Genomic DNA, 24,031 nt, shown 5'->3' with positions numbered 1-24,031 from the left:
CCTTGCCGGTCTAGGAATGGTAGAACGATGGGTTCGATGACGGTTTGGATGTACCGTGCACTATTCAGTGTCCCCTCGACGATCACCAGTGGTGTACGGCCAGTGTAGGAGATCGCTCCCCACACCATGATGCCGGGTGTTGGCCCTGTGTGCCTCGGTCGTATGCAGTCCTGATTGTAGCGCTCATCTGCACGGCGCCAAACAAGCATACGACCATCATTGGCACCAAGGCAGAAGCGACTCTCAGCGCTGAAGACGACACGTCTCCATTCGTCTCTCCATTCACGCCTGTCGCGACACCACTGGAGGCGGGCTGCACGATGTTGGGGTGTGAGCGGAAGACGGCCTAACGGTGTGCGGGACCGTAGCCCAGCTTCATGGAGACGGTTGCGAATGGTCCTCGCCGATACCCCAGGAGCAACAGTGTCCCTAATTTGCTGGGAAGTGGCGGTGTGGTCCCCTACGGCACTGCGTAGGATCCTACGGTCTTGGCGTGCATCCGTGCGTCGCTGCGATCCGGTCCCAGGTCGACGGGCACGTGCACCTTCCGCCGACCACTGGCGACAACATCGATGTACTGTGGAGACCTCACGCCCCACGTGTTGAGCAATTTGGCGGTACGTCCACCCGGCCTCCCGCATGCCCACTATACGCCCTCGCTCAAAGTCCGTCAACTGCACATACGGTTCACGTCCACGCCGTCGCGGCATGCTACCAGTGTTAAAGACTGCGATGGAGCTCCGTATGCCACGGCAAACTGGCTGACACTGACGGCGGCGGTGCACAAATGCTGCGCAGCTAGCGCCATTCGATTGCCAACACCGCGGTTCCTGATGTGTCCGCTGTGCTGTGCGTGTGATCATTGCTTGTGCAGCCCTCTCGCAGTGTCCGGAGCAAGTATGGTGGGTCTGACACACGGGTGTCAATGTGTTCTTTTTTCCATTTCCAGGAGTGTATATATTTCACCCCCATCATAGACAGTGACACCGATTTCGACAACGTGAGGTTCACGCCATTTTGGTTCAGAGTGTGTTGCATATTACATACAGGTTTATCAAAAATAGTTACAGACAGGTTTTTCACAACTAAAAATATACACCATTAAGGTGCACCTTGTGGAATTTAGAATATCTATATATAGCACAACTCTGATGCTTGTCAGTTGTTAAAATCCACATTGGCATAAATTTGCACTTTGGCTATATATTGTGGAATTTAACATCTGACATGCATTAGAGGAGTGCTTCATATGTAGACATGCCAAGTTACACAAGGTACAAGGTACATAATGTTAACATGGCATGATTAATAACTGCACAGTATAACATACAACTAAAAAATTTTTAAGGGTATGTGAATGTATAATTTCTATTTCCCCTTTTATAATGTCTAACAGAAATAATAATTTGTAAATGCATTATGTTACAGATCTGAAGATGACAATCATACCTGTTGAAACCAGTCAGTAAAATATAGGTTTGAATATGATCTTGGCTACAAAAATTTCTTTAAGTGCTTTCTGACTTTTTGAAGTACATGCACTTGCAGTTTTGAGAGTACAGCTCTGTGAGATTCATAAAGTATTTCTTGCAGCATCACTCACTGAAATTTGTTGAGGATTTCTGTGATAAACAAACCTTAAACAGAGTGAAAATCTGTTCTTTGAATCTCCTGTCTGTTCTCCTATACTCAGACTGGATGAGGGTTGGTTGGTTGGTTGGTTCTTTTGGGGAAGGAGACCAGACATCGAGGTCATTGGTCTCATTGGATTAAGGAAGGAGGGGGAAGGAAGTCAGCCGTGCCCTTTGAAAGGAAACATCCTGGCATTTGCCTGGAGTGATTTAGGGAAATCACGGAAAACCTAAATCAGGATGGCCGGACGCGGGATTGAACCATCGTCCTCCCGAATGCGAGTCCAGTGTCTAACCACTGCGCCACGTCGCTCGGTTGGATGAGGGTCTTAAAACCGTTAGCAATAACAAAGAATATTTAAAACAAATAAGTAACAGCTTTTGTGGGAAAATTACATGTCCTTAATGTTCTTCAGAAAAAACTAAGACTGGTACCTGTCTTCCCTATGGTTAGAATTATGTGTCCATTCCAACTTATATTGCCTCAGAGAGATACTCCTAAATGCTTGATCATTTTGAATTATTATAAAGATAATTGCTAATTGTAACAGTTTTCCAACAATGTTACTTTCCTGCATACAACTCTATCATATGAACAACCTGTGGATCTAAAAATATTATTTGCTGAACCATTTTAACATATACTACTGTACGAAAAGTGAATGTTGTATCCCACTATCTTGAGGGATACCAGGCAGACTTTTGCTTCTGACAATAGCTCTCTGTTAGTAGTAACATACTGGGTTCCATTTGGTTGGAAGTCTTCGCCAATGGAATCATTCCATAAACATTTATTCTGTTTAGTACTGTAATCTGGGGTGAATCAAATAAAAAACAACAGTTCTTTTTAAAATATTGTCCATTTACTGTAGTGATATGACAGTACAAATTTTAAGTGTTTACTATACAATCTTGATGATAGTATATTCAGGTATTAATTTATCTTTAATTCATTCTTGCACTTATGATTTTAACTTAATTATTGGTGGGGTGAATCCAATCTCTAATTTATTTTGTATGTAAAAATGGAAGCAGACTTCCAGTATAGGGTATCTGACCACTGTTTTGAATTTTAAAAAATAGCCTAAACAATTTTCCATAGGTACATTAAATCCAACATTATTGCTGTAAAAACACTTGCGTTCAGGAAAGCTGGCAAACAAATTTCAATTTCTATAACTGTATGGCTCACTATCATGTCATATATCCCATCAAATACATATTTACTTTGTTTTGTATGTTCTGGCTCAACTTTTTTTATTAATTTCTGCTCCTTCTACCTAAGTTGCATTGTAAGTTTCTGGAAAGACGAAGTACATATCACCATCAAGAATTTTCTTCCTCAGAAATGTGTTTCCGTAAGTGTCATTAGAGAGGTTATTAATTTTATCAATAAAAAATGTGTACCTTGTTTTTGTAGGAAACCTCACTGCAGCAAAGTCATTTTCATTGAATTCTTGGCCATCTTATCCTTTTTTTGTCTATTGCTTCATTTTCATTTGACCTGTACTGTTCTTCATCACTGTTAGATGTTCTGGAGATAGAATCAGAATCACAAGACAGGGACTCCCTGCTTTTAGCACTGTCATTATCACTTTCATTTAAGTCCCTGACAGCAATACCTTTTCCTGGAGTTGATGTTAAGCACTTTGCTTGGCATGACATTCTATTTGTTTCATTGGAGTTCAATCTCTAATTCTATTGTCCAGGAAACCTCTGGTGAGTCAGTGTCATCTGTTTTTTCTAGAGGCTATGAAAAGGCTTTATCAGAGAGAAAGGAAAAATTCCTGCTTTTCTGAACCCAGATACAACATTAGATTTAGAAGTGATAGCTATATTGTCAAAGGCTCCTTTCAACAACCCGAAAATTCGGATTTTGCAACCACCTCTCTGTTCTTCCTTTTCAAGTTATGTAGCACATTACTTCAGGCAAGTTTTAGAGGTCTCAAAAAGTCCACAAATTGATACAAATGAATAGAGTTAGGTGGTAGAAGCACAAACTGAATGTCATGTTTGTGCCACAGTTTAATCACATTAAGTGACAGATGACTTGAGAGATTGCCACCTATAATTGCTTTTGGTCCTCTAAATTCTAATTGTAAGGTGAGGCAATTTGAGTAAACTGTGATACAAACATTGTTAAGTCAAACCATCAACTTTGATTCCTATTATAACCTGTACCACTTAACCTCCTTCAGTCAAAATATCGTAGAGATGTTTTACTCTATAAACTGTATTGTGCAAGGACTGGATTGTCCGCAGCCACTGCTACCATTATACTGATACTTGACTTAGGACTATCCACAATCCTTTCAAAGTGTTTTTTGTACCTTGTTTCACTATTACTATCACTTGTCCATGATCAAAACAATAGTTAGTCTCATCATAGTTTATAATGTTGGAGCGAGGAACACCATCCTAGGACACTTCAGGTTTCTTAAAATAATCTTGCACAGTTTCTTGAGTAACTGCTGCTCTTGTTCTGTTTGTGTTTTCACTTACTGTAACTTTTAGTTCCTGATTTCTTTCCAGAAAACATTTTACCCTCGTTCAGCTAGGTCAATTGTCATGAAATCTTTTTTCAGTCCACCCTGATCAGTTAAGAATGTTTGTATGATGTTCGTAGCACCATTATTCCTCAAAGGAAACCCCTCTTTTGCAAAACACAATATTCTATCAACTAGATTTTTTCCTTACTATTGGTTAAAACTGGTTGGCCACCTATTTTATATTTGTATCTGTTCTTGAGTTTGTCATTTAATGTTGTATAAGGGACTGTGTGTTGTTCTGAAGTTTGACTGCCTGATTTGACAACCTTCACAGCATTTAGAAGAAATTCTGGATTGTAGTTGGATTTCTGAGTTGGTTCTAGAAAATTCTTGTCTACTCACATGATTGGATTCACCCTACAAAAATGCAGTTTTGTAATTAGGCATCATAGTGTCTAAAAGGTATTGACAGTGAACAAATAATGAAACAGTAGCACTAGAGATGCTTACATGCAAGTAAAAATATTACATCTTACCAACTACACACTGGAAATACCAATGGTTTTGTACCAATGTATTTACATTATGAGTGCAGATACAAATTACACACCTACTGTCAGTGTTATTTGTTGCTACTGTGTACTCCAACTTACCATTGTTATAGACAAGTCAGTCAAGAATTCACGACAATTGTCAGCTGCAGTGTTCTTGTTAAGATGGCATGCTCCGATATCCAAAATATTGAAAAATAGGCAAATGGTTGAATTCACACTACCTGCTCAGATTCTCCTCAGTTTACAGTAACTGATGATACCTAACTGTACTTAAGGCTTTCCAGAATGAAGAAAATCGCCTCTGCTGTCTACAGTTTCATGGTTATCATGAATGAACAGACAAAACCTCAATTCACGTGATTAGTCTCACAGAGTCTGACCTGATTTCTAGAGAGAAGTTTTTGATCTCCAAAAGTGTCCTAATATTGGAAACACAAACTATGTTTCACATTTCTACAGTCAACTGACATCAGTGAGATAAGTTTGTACTTCTACATAACGGCCTTGCAGCTTGTGTCAAAGACTGAAATTACCTACAGCTGTTTTCAATCATGTGGGTCCATCGTTATTCTAACAATCCGTGATGAACTGTTGCTAGATGAGGAGCCACTTGTTCCACACATTTGATTCAGTCCTGTTGGATTCAGCAGTCTATATCCTGTTGATGATCTTCAGCTGTCTTTTAATTTTATGATTATCTATTTCTACACCACTTGTTTCATGTTCATAAGATGATCAGAAGTTGGAACTATGTTGTGACCTTCTTTGTTGAAATAAATTTGGAAGACTTAATTTAGTGTTTCAGCTTTGATTTTATTACCTTCTGTTTTGATGTCATCGTGTCAACCAACATCTGTTCTGACAACTTTGACTGACTGACTGGTATTTGAACTGAACCAAGTCTTTGTAAGGCTTTTTGAAAACTTGGCAGGTAAGATCTTGCTTTCAAATTCATTGAACACTTCTTGCATAGCTGCCCACATGCTTGTTTTGAGTTTGTTAAGCTTTTGTTCTTAATAAGGATCCAGTTTCATATCAATCTGCTATTCAGCTCTATCTGATTTCATAGAAATTTTCTAATGTTGTTACTGATTCATGATGAGTTGTTCTTACCACTATTCTCCAATATACACACTGAACTTGCATGTGATATACATTTTTCTGAATTTCTGCTGTAAGTAATTCACATTCTCCCCTCAGCGCCAAGTGTTTGTTGTTGGCTGGTTAGGTAGTACCTAATATCTTTGTCACTCTTGTTAAGCATTAATAACTTCTTACCTTCCTTAATCATAAGTCAGAGTAGATGCTTTGTGAATTTCCAAATTTACACTTGCCTTTCTACTTCTGTTTGTAACTCTGTATATGGAAACTTGCTTCTGGAAAGCTTACAACTTTAAATTGCAATAATCATTATTTTTCTTGCTTTCAGAGTAACTATTATTTTTGTTAATCACAGATCTGAAGCAGCCATTTTAAAAAGATGAGAAGTGTGACAGATGAGGTGAATGTTATTAGAAAACTTTTGACCAAATGCAATGCATAATCCCTTCATACTGGAGCCATTCATATTGTTTTTTTGCATCAATAGAGACTATCTCATTGTAGTACTCAATATATGGCACTCCTTCTTGAAAGTGTTAACAACAAAATATACCATGATAGTGAAAAAATACAATTATGCATTGGAGGCTTCTGATGGACTGTCAGATCTTGGAAATGTTGGTCATTTCCTTCTTTATGTGTGCACTCTATATTGAAATAGGCCACTATATCATAATTTTCAGCCATTAAGTCCACAAGGAATTTAGTATCCATAATAGCAACCTGATGCACTTTATGCATGATTTTTGTATACATTTGTTATTGTTCTGCATGGGCAGTGTGGACAGAAATGTTTCTGATCCTTTGCACCAGTTTAAGTATTTCACTAAAACTGCCTTGTGAATGGCTTCTTTAACAACCAGAGAACATTCTTATATTATTAGTTTCTTAAATTAAATGATTAAACCTGTTTTACAGCTTAAAAATTTCTGCTTGAGAGCCTTGTCCTTCTCCATCAATATTCAGTGGCGTTTTCTACTACAATCCTAATCTGTACTCTGTGTGATAGCACCTCTCAAAACTTTGCAAAACTTGTAAATTGTTTTTATACCATCAAGATTCTCATGGAGGTAACATCACTAGCATGCATTGATTCACAATCACATTAGATGAATCACAAAGTATAACAATTTACTCTCTAGAGATGCATATATTGATATTGTCCAATGACCAAGCATAAACTAGAGTATCTCGTAAAATGTTCTCATTTCCTTAACTTCAAAAGTTCCGTCAAATGAGAGAGAGTAAGTATAATTGTGTCATCTGTATTGGCATCACTGAAAATAAATGAACCACAGAAAATTAGTTGATTAAAAAAATTGAATTAAGAATAAAACGATGAGGGCTGTTTTCAATTTGTGGGTTTCTTGGAACATCATGACTGTTTCTGGGTGTGCTCTTACTGCAGACAATAAAGCATTGATTCTCTGTTATCTGTGAATGATCTAAGTCAGCCAGTCACGGGTTAGAGGGTGGGATAAAAGTACAGTATAGTATATGCTACCTAAGCCATGGTGAATGTTTTTAACTTTCACATGAAAAAGTCTTTACCAGAGAGGAAAATCACATCAATTGACAGAAAAATATTTTGGAACAACAGCGATTTGAAATCCAAATGTGTGATTCAGAAATCTTCTTCTAGGTGTGTGTTCAAATCAAGATGTAAAATCAATGAATCAATCAATTTTGCAGGCATACTTTATCAGTCATTCCATGAAGGCCACCTGTAACAGTAAGGGAAACACTTTACATCTTAAAATTGTTACAGGGCCAGAAGAATTCACAGGATGTGACATCAACTGTAAAAACCTACACTCACATATTCAGACAAAATCAATATAGGAATCATTAAGTGATGAGGTAAAAAGGAATTCCACAAAAATATAATGTACTTGGGTCATTGTAAATGTACGAGGGTCATTCCGAAAGTAATGCCTTGTATTTTTATTCATGGAAATGACAGGAGACACCCAACTCACAACAGCACAGCTAAATAGAGCAATATTTCAGCTAAAGATTGTCATTTTTCCATATAGTCATCATCATTCATTACGCACTTTTGTCTATGATGAACCAGAGCCTGCATGCCATGCTTGTAAAAATCAGAGCCAGTTGAGGCTCCCATTCCTTACAGCTTTGACAACAGCGTCCATGTCTTGAAAATATTCACCACATAGTCCATCTTTCTTAGGCCCAAAGAGATGGGAGTCTGAAGGTGCTAAATTGGGACTGTGCGGTGGATGTGCTAAAACAGTCCAGCTGAATTTTGCCATGAATTGCGTGACCACAAAACTGGTGTGGGGACTTGTGTTATCATGTTGCAGGTGAAAGTTGATCTTCTCTGGTTTTACATTGGAAATTCGGCCTTTCAGCTTAGTCATTGTCGTCTTGTAGTGTGCTGAATTGGCAGTTTCTCCAGGCTCCGGGATATCCAAAAGAACCGCACCCTGGCTATCCCAGAAGACTGTGCATATCACTTTGCCTGCAGATGGCTGTGTCTTGAACTTCTTCTTTGACGGGGAATTCGCATATCGCCATTCCGTGGACTGTCTGTTGGTTTCCAGCTTGCAGCGGTGACACCACGTCTCATCTCCAGTGATGATGATATTCAGAAAATTGTCACCTTCAGCTTCATATTGGTCCAGCAGATTCTGACAAACTTCCATTTGATGAGTTTTTTGTTCTTGTGTAAGCATCTGCAGGACCAGTCTCACACAGACTTTGCGATAACAAATACGCTTTTCACACAATTCCCTGGTTGTTATCCACCGATCAGCACAGATGAGTCGATCATGATGCTCTTCATTGCAAGGGGTGACAGCTGTGCAGGATCGACCTGGCCACGGCTTGTCAGGCACACCCTTTTCACCACCTTGAAAATGCTGTACCCGTCACCTCACATTGCTCGCATTTACTTTATCATCTCCATACATCTTTAGCAAGTGTCAATGGATTTCAGTTGGTGCAATTTCTTCAGCAGTGAGGAATTCAGTCACGCATCACTGTTTCCTACACGTGTCCGTATCGGACTCCATTTTGGAGCACTCCTCTGCTGTCACTAACTACTGCGAATGACAGAACCACCTGCAAATGAAAGAGGAAGGTTCAAGCATTAGCACTGCACCAATGACATCTAGCACAGACATCCAAAGTCACTACAAAACAATAGGAGTCATCACTTTCGGAACGACCCTCATAGCAAATTTGAAGATTGCACTGTCCCAGATATTATAAACAGCTCATGTGTAATGTTAAAGGTACTGATCAGCTACTGGTCCCCAACAACCAAGCTTCAGTTCTATAAAGTAAGTACTGTTGTAAAATACTGTAATCATGAAAATATTCATTCTTTAACGTATTGCTCTCTTTCCAGAAGGTGGCAACTGACCAAAAACTTGAATTACACGAATCGGCAGGTGTCACAGCGGAATCATCTGGGACTGCTCCCCAGTCGAGTGAATGTTCGAGTGACGAAACGGTCATACATGTACTCCGAGGTGAAACCCAGTCACAAGATTCTGGCATCAATCTTACATCACACGAGTCTGACTCAGGTTCCCCAGTGCCAAGTACGGGGTCTTTCTCTGGTGGCATGGTAGCGGAAGCATGCCGAGCTGCAGCTGCTGAGAGACAGCGTGAAGCTGTAGAAGCTGCCTCGGGGATCCTAGGAGGACCACCAGTCGCTCGTTGGCACTGTCCTCCAAAGTCCATCTGGAAGCCTGCTGTGGAGGTGAGTGTGTGTCTGTTGCTGCAGCAGGGATTTTATCATTTTCTTGGCTGCTTCTCAGTGTGGCCAAGTGTGTAATACAGAAGCAACAGGTGGTGGTAAAGTCTAATTGTTATTATAGTACATCTGACTTGCACTCAACTAACTGTTCAAACTGTTGTATATCACCCTTGTGTCTTGCATAATTTGCTTATTTTCATCAGACACCTCGTTCTTAATATTCTTTCGATCACAGGAGAGCACTAGATACAATAGTCTGTGGGGTGGTGGTAAAAGTAAACTTGTGTTCCAGTGCACTTGAGTAGTGTGTGCTGTGTCTCTCCTCGTGAATGGAACAGTTTGGCTTTGCAGACTGTTTAGTCGGTCAAAATGTCTTGAAGGATCATTCCAAGCTTGTGTGGTTAAATCAAATACAAATGGAATTTTGTTTTAAAGAAAATTCATTGAAAAATAAAAGGCTAATATCATTTATTTTTCTACATAGTTTCCTCCTTTATAAACACAATTTTCCAGTGAGAAAGAAGGTTTTGTTATCTTATCATCATAGGACTGAATCTGGTTGCATCAGGAGCCAATTGTGCATGAATACCTGTGTGCTCTTACCATCTTCAAATCGTTGCCTTCTAGAGATTTTATAAGCAATTCAAACATATGAAACTCATAGTGCGATAGGTCCAGGCTATAGGGAGGATGATCATGTTGAGTTCAGTGCACTTGAGAAAATTAGAGCTGCTTTATGGGTCCTGGCATTGTTATGGAAGAGGATGTGCTCTCAAATTGCTTGGTCTCATCTTTTGCAGCAATATGTACCCCTCACCTGGTTCAGCAGTTTGCACTAGTAAGCAGCATTGATTGTGTGTTGCCCATGCAAAAAATCAATGAGCAAAATGCCTTTCCTGTCGAAGAAAACAGTTGAAAAAACCTTGCCAGCTGACAGTCGAATCTTGGCTTTCACTGGGGCTGCCTCACTTTGCCTCCACCACTCCTTACTGGCTCGTTTCGATTTGGGAGTTTAGTGGTGGACCCACCTTCTTTCAAAAATCTTGCTTAAGCCTAACAGACCTCCCAAATGCCTCAACTTCTGATCTGGAATCAGAAGGCAAGGGACCTATCAGGCATACACTTTACGGAACTTTAGATCATTTATGATTGCTGACACCTACCGTAACTTGTTTTCGATCTGTTCGGCAATTTTGGATACACTCACCAGTCGATCTTCCTCAAGAATGTCTTGAATTGTGCAACTTTTTTTCATTCAGAATGCTCATCTGGCAACAGCATTAATGTTCCTTGTTTTCCACTTTTCTTGTCCATCCCTGAACTATTTACGCCAGGCAAACACATGAATCTGTGACAGTATTTTGACCCTGAACTGTGCAGTCTGTCTCCAAAAAATTTCTTGAGCACCTCCATGGGCAATAAATTTTGTACTTACGCATTGTGCAATGGAGGTTTGCACCTCTGGCTCTGAAATTGTGAGCCCTACTGATGAACTGGATGGATTGTTAACAGGGGAAGTTATCTTCCAAAATCATGTAGACCAAACCGTCAAATATTCAATTACTATTGTGAGACAAAAAGCATTGAAGACCTCCCTCATAACACACGGTTGTTGAAAACTTAAGGATGAAAGTGACTTTCATATCATGTGTCGCTGCCAGGTAACATAGCTTGATGAAACTTGGACCGTACATAGAAAGAACTGCTGCAGTATAATACAGAAAATAAATGAAAGAAATGCATAATGAGATTAGCAAAAATGACACTTTTATTCAAAGACAGTAATTACATGAAGTCATTGTAATTCATGTTGATCCCGCGAATGTTACGAAGGATGGGATGTGGTCCTTAACAGGGTGTGTGATAGCCATAGGCAGCAATGCGTTCTCTGCAATGTGCTCCCATCCTGGCCACTAGGTTGGTAAGGAGTCCTCGTTGTAGGGTGTTCTGTTTCACCACCAGTGCAGTTTACAACTGCTGCATGGTTATTGGTACATGTGGACATGCTGCCATATGTCTCCCCACCATGTCCCACATGTATTCAATGGGATTTTAGTTGGGGGAATGGAAAGGGCAGTCCATTCACTGAATTCCACTTGTTCCAAGTACTTCTCCACCTGCATTGTTTGATGTGGCACACAATGTCATCCATAAAAATGAAGTCAAAGCCAAATGCAGCCCGTAAAAGATGTACTTGAGGAAGAAGTACAGTGTCACAAAACATTGACCTGTGAACTCCCCATTTTTGAAGATTTGGAGGTCAGTATGTCCATGCAACATTATGCCTCACCACACAATAACACCTGTACCACCAGAACCTTCAAGTTTACTAATGTGCATTACATTTTCCTGCCTCTCACCATATGAGGGTATGTCCAGAATCACTTTGACCCACTCTTCATTGGTCCAGTCCCTATGCTCTTGGCACACTGCAGCTCTTTGAACACAGTACATTCACTGGCCAATGTTACTGTACCACGGTACTTCTTCCCCTAGTTTCTTCAGGGATATATTCAGCCCTGACTTCAGTTTCATGGATGACAATTTACAACCACACTAAATGGTGCAGATGGAGGAGCTGTTGGAACTACAGGATATTTGGAGAATTGACTGGCCTGCCCATTCACATGTCTTAAATCCCATGAAGCATGTGTGGGATGTGTAAGGGAGACATATTGGCGCACATCCACATGGAACAACTATCCAGCAATTGTCAGCCATGCTTGTGGTGGAATGGAACACTCTGCCATAAGACAGCATTACCAACCTTGTGGCCAGCATGGAACACATTGCACAGCATGTATTGCTGCCTGTGCCAACAGCCTTGCCGCAGTGGATACACCGGTTCCTGTGAGATCAACGAAGTTAAGTGCTGTCGGGCTTGGCCGGCACTTGGATGGGTGACCATCCAGTCCGCCATGTGCTGTTGCCATTTTTCGGGGTGCACTCAGCCTCGTGATGCCAATTGAGGAGCTACTCGACCGAATAGTAGCGGCTCCGGTCAAAGAAAACCATCGTGACGACCGGGAGAGCGGTGTGCGAACCACACGGCCCTCCTATCCGCATCCTCAACTGAGGATGACACGGCGGTTGGATGGTCCTGATGGGCCACTTGTGGCCTGAAGACAGAGTGCATTGCTGCCTGTGTTGATTGCACACCATATTAAGAACTATGTCTCATCTTTTGTAATGTCCAGGGAACTATCATAAATCACAGTGACCTCAATGCAGTTGTTGTCTTGGAATAAAATTGACATTTCTGTTTGTCTAATTGTGTATCTCTTTCAGTTATATTCTATACTATATTGTAGTAGATCTTTCTACAAATGGTCCAGGTTTCATAAACTTGTGTTACAAGGCAACGACAATGTTATGAAAAGGAAAGATTGGTTCTCGTCACATAGAGCACGTGTTGAGTTGCACATAGACACAACAAAAATACTGCCATACATGCTGAACTTTTGGTCAATACACCTATTTTCTAAAGGGACAACACACACATATCACGAAGCACAAGTCGTGTACACACATTACCACTGTACCTGGCCACTGATGCCGGATTACGAGCAGCTGCAGCTGATGGGAGAAGCAATCTGGGTAGTGGGGATGAAGAGGACACTGGGACGGGGAGGGTGAGGGATAGCTGTTAGGAGTGGGGGAGGGGGGAAGGTAAAGTGCAGTGTGTGGGAGCATGCAAGGATGAGGTAGGGACAGGGTAGGGCTGTAGACAGCACACACACATTCATGCAAGCACAATTTACACACACGACTGCTGTCTCTGGCTACAGAGACTGGGCTGCGAGCAACTGTACCTGGTGGGAGAAGCAGTCTGGGTGTTGGGGGTGATGAGGAAACTGGGGCAAGGAGGGTGAGGGATAGCAGGGTAGGGATGGGGGAAGGGGGGAAGGTAAAGTGCTACTTGTGGGAGTGTGCAGGGATGTTGTGGGGACAGGGTAGGCCAGCTAGGTGCAGTCAGCTGTTTTAAGCCAAACGGTTGGTTAGGAGAGGAGTGAAAAAGGAGAAAAAGAGAGGAGGGGAAAAGGACTAGTGGTCACATTGCTGGAATAGATAGCTGTGTATGTTGGTGGAGTGCAAACAGAGAAAGGGATAGGTTGGTGAGGGACAGGGATTATGAAGTTTGAGGCCAGGGGGATATACGAGGGTCGTCCACAAAGTAAGTTTCACTTCTATTTCTATCCGAAACAGCTCTACGATCGCAGTTCCGAGCATGTGCGGCAGTTACTCTGACTCAAGGAGAAGACATGTACGCCATTTTCAGATCGTTGCTGCCAATGTGTGCTTTGTGGTGCTTTTTTTATAATGTCAGCCATAATTGAAAATGCTGCCGTGTGTGAAATCAGATCTGTGATTCGTGTTCTAAATGCAAAGAAAGTTAAACCAAAGGAAATTGATTGGCAAATCTGTGAGGTTTACGGACAAAATGCTATGAGTGATTCAGTGGTTAGAAGATGGGTCAGACTGTTCAATGAAGGATGTGATCAAGTGCACGATGAAGAATGAAGTGGACACCCGTCTGTGGTTATTGATGAATTGGTTCACACAATTGAGGAGAAGATTAAGCACAACCATAAGTTTACACTTAGTGCCCTTGATATGGAAGTAATGCAAATCTCAAGATCACTTATTCGTGAAATTGTTACTGAAAAACTGAAATTTTGAAAACTTTGCTCAAGTTGGGTACCCAAAATTCTTACTGAACAACACAAAAAACAACGGATGGGCAGTGCACTCAAGTTTTTGACATGCTACAGTGAAGAAGGCGATGGTTTTCTTTCTCAGATAGTCACGGGGGATGAAACTTGGGTACCGTACAACACCCCTGAAACAAAACGGCAATCAGTGGAATGGAGAGACACTTCATTCCCAACTAAGGTTAAGCCTAAGCAAATGTTGACACCTTGAAAAGTCATGTGCACTGTTTTTTGGGACAGAAAAGGCATTTTGCTGCTTGATTTCTTACCACAAGCCCAAACAATCAATGCATATGGTTACTGCGACACCATTAAGAAATTGTGCTGCGCAATACAGAACAAGCCCTGAGGATTACTGTCAAAAGGTGTTGTTTTATTTTTTCTTCCACGATAATTCCTAACCTCACATGGCGAATGTGACCAAACAACTCTTACAGGAATTTCACTGGGACGTGTTTAATCATCCTCCGTACAGCCCGGACCTCTTTCGTAGTGACTTTCATCTCTTCTTACAACTAAAATCTGTCCTTGATGGTCAAAACATCAACAATGATGATGAGCTGAAAGAACTTCTTAGCACATCTTCATTGATTCATTATTGATCGTGGGACGACGGCTGGCATGAACTTCTTGATGCAATAATTTACCGACAACCGTATGTATTGTAGAAATTTATTTTCTTTTATGAATTTTTATGTGCTACCAGTTTCGGCGTTGATGCACTCATCATAGTTGTAAAATCGCTGTACACAGAAGGAGCCATATAACTGGACCCGTGAATCAAATCGTCCTGCAACAGCTCTTGGTGGCCAGGTGACACAGACTGAGGGGGTTTGCAAACCACCTCAATCTGTGTCGCCTACTGTCCACAGAATTTCAAAGAGCATATTCCAGTCAAGATTGTCCAAAATTCTCTCTAAATCTACAAATACCAAAGCTTAGCTTTGGTTAATAATATATTCATGAATATTAATATTTGTTTGATGTTGGCACTGATTGTTGACAGCAAATCTCATAATTGTGTGAATGTGTTATGGGTCTATTGTAATTATGTTTAAGGTTTAAAGAAATGTTTATAAGAGGTTCTGGTGTGGATATCTCATGTGTTATCTTTATTATACACTCTGCACAATCAGCGCTTGCTTTTCTATTGAAAAGTATCCCAGAACATAATGCTACAAGACATTAGAGAGTGATAATAACAAAAATAAGTCAACTTTTTGGCATTTTCGTATCCAATGTCTGCTATGATCTGTGTAAATACCAAGGAAGTAAGAATTTGTGTTTCATTAATTGATTTTTCCTCATGCATTATTTCGAATATTGTAGTTCAACCATGTACAGTATAGGTTTGCATGTATTGTGTTTTATCCGAGTCCAGTAACAGTCTGTAGAGAACCATTTGTAATTATCAAGTAAATCAGCATGGTGATTTATAGATGCACCTCCCAAATAATTATGTGCAGTCAGTAAATGTACTGCTTTGCCAAAAATGAACTCCATAATTGTTCAGACAGGTTGCATAAAATTACTGTACATTGAAATTACACTTCCACGTAGATCTGAATTTCTGAAACAATTTTGAAATTTTATGTGGAATATTTGATTGCCACTTTCACTGAAAGAGAGAGATATTTCTCAGCTAGGTTACTTTCTCCTTGTATGCATGAGAAGAAACTTTTATGAAATCTTGATGTTTATTGCTCTCTTTAATGTTGCAGCAGAGATTGTCCCTTCTTTTTCTTATGATTTGTATAAATTGGGCTCTTTCTCCTGTACTTTCTTGTTGGGTTGTTATATTTCCTTGAATCATCCTGAAATAGAAATGTTTCATGTGCAGGCTCTGCAGGAGTTTGACATGGTACGTGATGGAGACCGTGTGATGGTGTGCCTCTCTGGTGGCAAGGATTCTCTCAGCCTCTTACACACACTCCACCAGTATCAGTTCTATGCAAAGGCAAAGGGTGTGAATTTTACACTTGGTGCTGCAACTGTTGATCCAGGTAGCCCTGCTTATGATCCAAGGCCTCTCATACCTTATCTGGAGGCCTTAGGAGTACATTATCTTTATGAAGAGCAGAGTAAGTATTCTGAATGTGCATACCTGTCTTTAATATTAAACATTATGTATATATTCCTTCTACTTGCTGCAATGTGGTTTACCTGGTAGCTATGTTAGAAAGTAAGACAATATCAGTAAAAATATTGGCTGAAAAGTTTGATTTTCGTGTAGTAATTTCTGTTTGTTTCACTAAATCATCCTGTCAGTTAACAGCAAGACCTTTCTGATTCTTAAAACCACATAAAAAGATTAGTTGCTATATAATTATATTATTTCCTAGCAATGTGGCAATGGATAGATAAGTCTGGTGAAAAATGATCATATAATTTTAAAAATTAACTGACTTTATCTCTCAACATTGCCTCGTTTGGTACCTATGCATTTCATCCTTTTTCATTCCATTGGAACAGAGTATTTTATCAAACACTGTAAAATATTCTGTTATGGAAGAGAATCCACATGTGTGAGGAGGCATCAGCAAACAGAACATTCCCACAGGTATAAATGGTGCACAAGCATGGGTGAATAGTGTTCAGTCATGTTTGCTACTCATTCACTATTTTTCTTGGGTTTTTGCTGCCTGGTAATCTTTCAGTGAATTATTAATGGAAACTCCAGTTTGTTACTTGCTACAGTGTGAATATCACAGAGAGCATTCACATTCTCAGTCTTGTTATTTCTCATCCACAAACGGCTTTTGTGACTTGTGTCAGTGATGTAGTATCCAAAGAGAATGCACTGTTGTTAATAGGAAAAGGTAGATGCCGCAGTTGTTCATGGAATACAAGAGATACATCCTACAAAAGGCAGGGGAGCAGTGGTTGGGGGGATGGGGGTTAGAGGGAAGTTAATGTTTGGAAGGAAGTTTCCAAAGCACTCATCATTACAGCTGTTAAGTAACAAAGAAGATAAATTCATTTCCTAATGAGAACAGAATAAAAAGGGCACAAGCTCAGAAGTGAGTGATATACAAAACAACTACTTGGTGTAGTCCAGTTGTCTCCAGTTTCTAAGAATCAGATCATAAATTCTAACCTTTCTTCAGGAGATATTGCTTGTTGATAACTATTTCTGCTTTGAAATTATCCTCTCTGTTGCAGTGAGTAGTTAATGAAAATATTCTACCAAAATATCAGTAAAGTTTTAAAAGAAAGCTACAGGAATGCAGGAGCTTAAATTCAGTGACAAGTGCACTACCACCCTGTGTGTCATGATTGTGTAATTTCGGAAACCCACAGTTTTCTTTTCTTACACAACTTTACTTTCTTCAAAATAATTTTGTCTGACTATCATAATGCATTGTCTGTAGTGTTTGCTTACTTCAGTCCTTGTTCTTTCATCTTCTGTTGTGTTCCCTCCATTGTAAATGCTTATGCAAGGATACAAGTGAATTGTGGTAAATACTAGTGCATTGTCCTGTAGATGCTCATTTGCTTGTGTTCTATTCACTTTGTTGGAAATGAGGGCTCAGCAATCAGCAAGCCAAATTTTGAAGTGAGCAACAAATGTGGTGTGTGTGTGTGTGTGTGTGTGTGTGTGTGTGTGTGTGTGTGTGTGTGTGTGTGTGTGGGTGAGCGTGCGCGACGCGCATGCATGCGTGGATGTGTGTGTGAGGGTGGGGTGGGGTGGAGAGTCCTAATCAGGAATCATACCCCTAGACCAACGAGCCCTGTGATGCGTCGAATGCCAGTTATTCCAGTCCCTCGATGCCTTCCAGGATGCTCTGGAAGTCTCATGTAGGCTGGCGGGATGGAGGCGGCGCGAATTCCCGCGGTCGGCGGCCTTCCTGGGCTATTGGTACCTTCATGTAGAGCTGCCGCTGAGGTGACTGTTGGTTTGGTGAAAAAGCACTTGCTTATGTGCTTGTCTTGTTCACTGTCAACCAACTGTCGACCAACTCTTCTTTCAAGTGATAGAGTGATTGAGGATAATGAGGGCCAATTATGTTTCTGTCTCTGCCCAAGTAATTTATCAGGATTATATCAGGGAAGTAACAAAATCCAGTGGCTATCTTAAGACCAGCCAACAAAATAATCTTCACATTCTTATGTGCACTGTCATTAGTATTACTAAAATGTTTTGATTGTTGCAGAGAATGTTAAGAATTTTGATGTATTTAAATTACAGATGTCCTGTGGTTTTTGCTTAACATAATCAGATCATTCACTGAAATGTTCTTATGTGTCAAATTATCGTCAAAAGTCAGCAAATGTCGTACCTACCAAACAACATAATTTGAATATATACCTAGTTTAGGGCAGAACTACTGCATTTTTTTAGTTCGGTTATTATAATATAAGTTACCATATGTGCTTTTGTAATCATCCCATAGTTAATTATAAACATTTTAAGGGTTTTTGTGTGTTGACCTTATCTAATTGGCTGATCACTTGTTTCAGAGTAGAAGCTACTGTAACCATGTTTAAACTTAGTAATCCAGAAATAAATACTCTTAAGTGCTGGCCTAATCTGCTTGAACTTCATCTAGATTCATTTTTAACAATGCATTTGCTCAGAGCTTTAAATGGAAATGTTTAATAACTGCACGTAACTTTGGTTTATTTATCTTCTACACTACATGTTATATTGAACACATCTAAGGAATGCTAAAAAGTGACTAAATGCCACTTCTGTTGAAGATTTCAGCAAAAGTGTTAACAGAATATTGCTTACTGTGACTGACACAGAATCATCAGATTCATACAAATTACGTGAATTATCTGTTCTCATACAGTTCATGCACTTCTCCTTGGTATCTCATTTCCCTAGCTCTGAATCAGTAGAAATCAGAAGACTTTGAGCTGCTATGTGTTGTATTCTGTCTTTGCTAAAACCACCAATCAAGCAGTATGGGATGTGGTAGGTTTGTAGCAGCCATTGTTTGAATGGTATGTTTAATTTTGCTGTAATGTGTTCAGTTTCTTTGTGATGAAATAAATGATATATCAGTTCTTGGCCCATTGAACTTGTAAGAACATAAGACCATTGTAATTTAAGTATTGTATAGTTCTCTATTTTCCATTATATACTACTTAGACATATAAGCTGTTAGTCCTACTTATTGTGACAACTTTTATAATTTGCCTTTCTTGCTTAGAAGTACACAGTTTTACTGTATCAAGCACAGCTACATGGTTCTCTTGCTGTTTCAGAAATACTAGATCAGGCAGCCATGCTGGATAAATGTACATCAGTGTGCAGCTTTTGCAGCAGAATGAAACGTGGTCGACTGTATGCTGCTGCTCGTATGAATGGGTACAATGTTCTTGCTCTTGGGCAGCATCTAGATGACATTACAGAGAGTTTTCTCATGTCTGTGTTTCACAATGGGAGGCTGCGTACTATGAAGGCACATTACTGGATAAGGTAAACATCCCATTTTGTGTGTGTGTGTGTGTGTGTGTGTGTGTGTGTGTGTGTGTGTGCGCGCGCACATCTCTCACATAAAGGGCCGTGTATCATGCTTTAATCAGTTGTCATACATTGTATGATACACATCTTAATGTTTCTGATAAGAGGCTGCTTGAACAGCAAATTGCCATTACCACCCGATAAGACCATAGCAGTACCAATCCTATCTGGGAGATTTCCAGTATTTTCAATATGTATTTTTTTTTAGGGTAAATTTTTCTGTAGGACACAGGTAGGGAATAAACAAAGTCGCAGCAAGTATAAACAAAGTGAACTATTGTAGCTTAGAAGAATAAGTGTACTTGAGAGAAAACTCATTTAGCTTCTTTCATCAAATTATAATGATTCTTGAAAATAAAAGTTATGTATTTCTAATATCGATATAGGAGAATGGAAGGGTAGTTGCAATGTCAGCCAGGACTGATGCTAGGATTATTTTGAACCCCAGATAAGTGTTCTTAGTCCCACCCAATAATTTTTTATATTAAACTTTGAGTATTCAGGTAAAGTCAGAAAACTTTAATGCAAACAAAGCAAAGAACACCTATTTTTTAAGAAACTTAGTAGTGCTCAAAATTTACATAAATTTGATACTTTTCAAAATTATACTTCCTTTCTAGCTTATTTAAATGTGAACTCTTTTGTAATCCCAGTACAATGAAATGAGTGTGGTAGCTATGACTCTATTGCAATCATAACCGATCCAACAAACTGCTATTGCCCCAATGTGATTCTCAAACAATTCTTAACTCTTGCAAGAACACTGGATGATGACACTGCTTAGGCAACAGTAACAGGCAAAGTGCAGAAAATCTGTAATGCTAGTACATATGGAAATATATTTGCACTTATGACAAACATTGAGGATGTACAGAGGCAGAACTGGCTCAGACCCGAAATTAGCTACATGAGTCTTTTTTCTTTAACTACAAAATATCATCTTTCACATCATGCTTATTAACATATACACTGTACAAAGATGCCATGTTTTCTATGTGCTCTGATAGTGTAGAATCACCTAGGCTTGTGTAGTCTGCAAGAAACCAAATGCTTCCATCATGTTTTCTATGGCAACATACCTCATAATTAAGTTTTCTACAACTTTATCTGGAATAACATTGAAAACATTAGTTTAAAACTGACCTCTGGACTCAGGTTGAAATCTTCTTCTGGTATTTCATTTACAAAGCATTTTCTGTGCCTTTACATTTATCTCTCTCACAAACCATTACATTCAACTTGGAAAGTATTTCAATATTTTCTGGTATCTTGCAAGTTTGAATAAATACTATGCCAATGATTTCTCAGTTTATTTAATTCTTCCACTAAACTCTTAATACTGACAGTTTTCTACATCTATTGCGGCTTCCTACTTTGTACCAGATTGAGGACATTAAGGCACATTGAAATGATTTCAAATACATCTGAAAGCCCTTTAGTTGAGTATGTGCCTCCACAGTCAAAGTTACAACCTCACTTTTTAATCCTGGTAAATAATTAACAAATAGATGAATGACATCTATTTGTATATACCATCCTGTTTCCTATAGCCCATAAAGGGATGATGCAGTATTACACTTCAACTTATATTGTTATTCTTATTGTATTTTGTGGGTTTATAGACAAGATTAGCATTTTTTTGTTTTAAAATGGTGTATTGAAATATCCATTGAAACAAAACTCGCCTTGTGCATGTATTGTCATGTAGTAATATGTTGGTAATGAACTATGGCAGATTTCTTGTTGTGTGCTCTTGAATCCATCAAAAGTTTATTTGCAGGTTTGTTCACCAATATCCTCAGTGTCTCTCCAACTCTATGTTGACGTAGTGTAGCTGAAACCTTCTATAGTAATTAGACTGACTAGAAAGAGTAATATTTACATTCAAGTCTATATAATTATTTATCAGAGATGAGCATAATTTATTTCTTCCTTGAATACAACTTTTACTCTTTTATTGAGTTGTAATATGTAATATTCACAATTATGAGTGCCCTCCATCTTGTCAGAGTAAGAACAAAATCAGTCATTAACATTACATTCAACAACAAAGACAATAAAAATCAGAGATAATGCAATGATAGTGTTCGCTTTTCGTATGCTAGGTGTAACATCTTTGGTGCATACCCACAGTGCATTATCTGATGCAGTTATTACTGTGAAAAAAAAGGAGTATTACAATTTTTTCTTAAATGCTCTTTCATAAGTGCATCAAACTTTGACAAAAACTCTTAAGACACCCCAAAAATTGCCATGACTAAGTCACTGTCACCTCTCAAAGTGTCTTTCTACAAGAAAAAGAGTCACTTTGATTACACGATGCAGCGCTTTGGCCCAGTACTGCTCTTCTCTTACAAAGTTACGGTCTAAAAGATTTTCTATGGCTGAACAACTATTTAGCACTTTTTCTAATTTGTGCTATTCAAAGTACACTGTTTTGTGGTGCTCATTTGCTTTCATGTTCACTCACTTTTTGTGTTAGCTTTTTTACAATCTCTTGATAACCCCCTAGCCTTAGCCTGGTACAAATCAGGCTTAAGAGATACCTGTGTGTCACAAAAACAATCAGAAAAACAAAGTGCCTCAAACAAGCCAGTCTCTTTTTGAAATTTCTCCATAATTTAAGATGCACTCAAACATATTTGAAGGGATTGGTTGATTACATTTTCAGTCCCACAATAGCCTTTTCGGTGTTTGCTCAGGTCCTCGAATGACAGATTCTTTTGCCTCTAATCTGCTGAAGTGCTTTTCTTCACTCCACAAATCAATATAAAAATCTAAAAGCTTCTCATTTCTTGTTGATCTAGCTGTAAAAAAATGTGCAGCTTCCAGAATGACTTCATCACAGTCACTTGTCATTTGCTCTAATACTATAATTTTCACTTTTGTGTGTATTCCTTCTCGGTACAAACGCCACCCTAACTGTCACCTGTCTCTTAATCGACGTTTCTGCAACACTGATGCTACATATGCTTCTAAACAGTGTTTTTCTTGCCTATCAACATCTGCATACTTTTGAAAAATGGCAGTAACTTTTGCATGAGAGGGTCATTCTTAATCACCTAAATCACAATAACCTGAATCAATTATAAGTGGGACTGTCTAACTAACAACATACCTTCTCTCCGAGAATCCTGTCAGCTGTTCACGGTTTAGTGGTTAGTGTTGCTTGTTATTGACTCTCAATTACAGGGCTCTGCATTCAGTTCCCAGTCAGCTGGAGTTTTCTCTGCTTGGAACTGGATTTGTGTACTGTCCTCATCATCACTTCATTATCATCAGTGTGTAAGTTGCCAAAGGGGTATCAGATAAAAATTTGCACCAGTTGGCTGAACATCCCAGGTGGGGTCTACCGGCCAATAATGCAATACACAAATTTCAATTTTGAGAATCCTGATCCTGTTAACTATTAATTAAGGAAACCTCAACATCATCTCCGCATCCTTTTGAATCGCCCAACACCGTTAGTTTAGGAGTGGCACAAAGGTTGATAATGTCTGTCTCTGTTTACCATCAATGCCTTTTTCAGTCTCACATTCTTGTTTTTGATAATCTGATAAAGTACTGTAACACTTTCTTCCATTTGCGTCATTCATTTCCATTATAACAAAATGCATAGAACTGTGTAATGCAACAATGCGAACACGATACTTCCTGCACAACCACAAAGTAACGGGAAGTGCAGCATGCTATTCAGGTTGACTGACTTCTGTGCACTGCTTGTGACTACTGACAAGGCACTATACGAAACAAAATACAACAAAACAAACATTCGCATGCCCGCACTCACACAAATTTGGTCCTGTAATCTTGGCTTGTCAAAATTAGCTTTTAATTGATGTGCCATCATTGATGGTTGGAGTGCTGACACATTATCTGTGTATCCAGTAATGCTGGCAACTGATGCGTTATGCATGGGGATCATATCAACCTGTACCGCCTCAAAACAGCCTGAAGATTACACAATTAAGTGTTGAAACTGGTAGCGACAAAATAAAATAAAATCATAAGGACGGCTTAGGTGCTGCTATTTTTTGTCACGATAGTATATTTTAGTCATCATTTAAAGGCTGTACTTGAAACTTTGTAAGAAAGCTTTCTCAGAACAGTTTACATCTATCTTCAGATGAATGAATGTATACATATTTAAGGATATGGGACAAGCTAAATAAATATTCTGACTGAACTAAACATTTCAAAGTGAGTCATCATACAACCGCAGAAAGATAAGCTTTTTTGTAAAACTTCAATTGTGATAAGCTTTCTTTACAATTTCTGTGCTGCACGGCACAAAGCTTTCATATTTCTTTGGCTCTGGTGCAACTTTTGAACATTTTTGATGTA

At 39.3% G+C, this 24,031-nt stretch overlaps 1 protein-coding gene across 1 annotated transcript in view; it reads left to right on the top strand.

Moving 5' to 3' along the window:
- Positions 1 to 24,031, top strand: part of LOC126095747 (uncharacterized) — a 93,243-nt gene that overhangs the window by 44,103 nt on the left and 25,109 nt on the right. The window contains exons 14-16 of the mRNA XM_049910522.1: positions 9,149 to 9,505; positions 16,055 to 16,295; positions 19,429 to 19,642. Of these exons, the coding sequence (XP_049766479.1) occupies positions 9,149 to 9,505; positions 16,055 to 16,295; positions 19,429 to 19,642 (812 nt within the window). The remainder of the gene's footprint in view (positions 1 to 9,148; positions 9,506 to 16,054; positions 16,296 to 19,428; positions 19,643 to 24,031) is intronic.

Source organism: Schistocerca cancellata, chromosome 8, assembly GCF_023864275.1.
Source record: "Schistocerca cancellata isolate TAMUIC-IGC-003103 chromosome 8, iqSchCanc2.1, whole genome shotgun sequence".
NCBI classification, from domain to species: Eukaryota; Metazoa; Arthropoda; class Insecta; order Orthoptera; family Acrididae; genus Schistocerca; species Schistocerca cancellata.
Note: the sequence above shows the minus strand (reverse complement) of the source record. Positions and strands in the feature narration are given on the sequence as shown.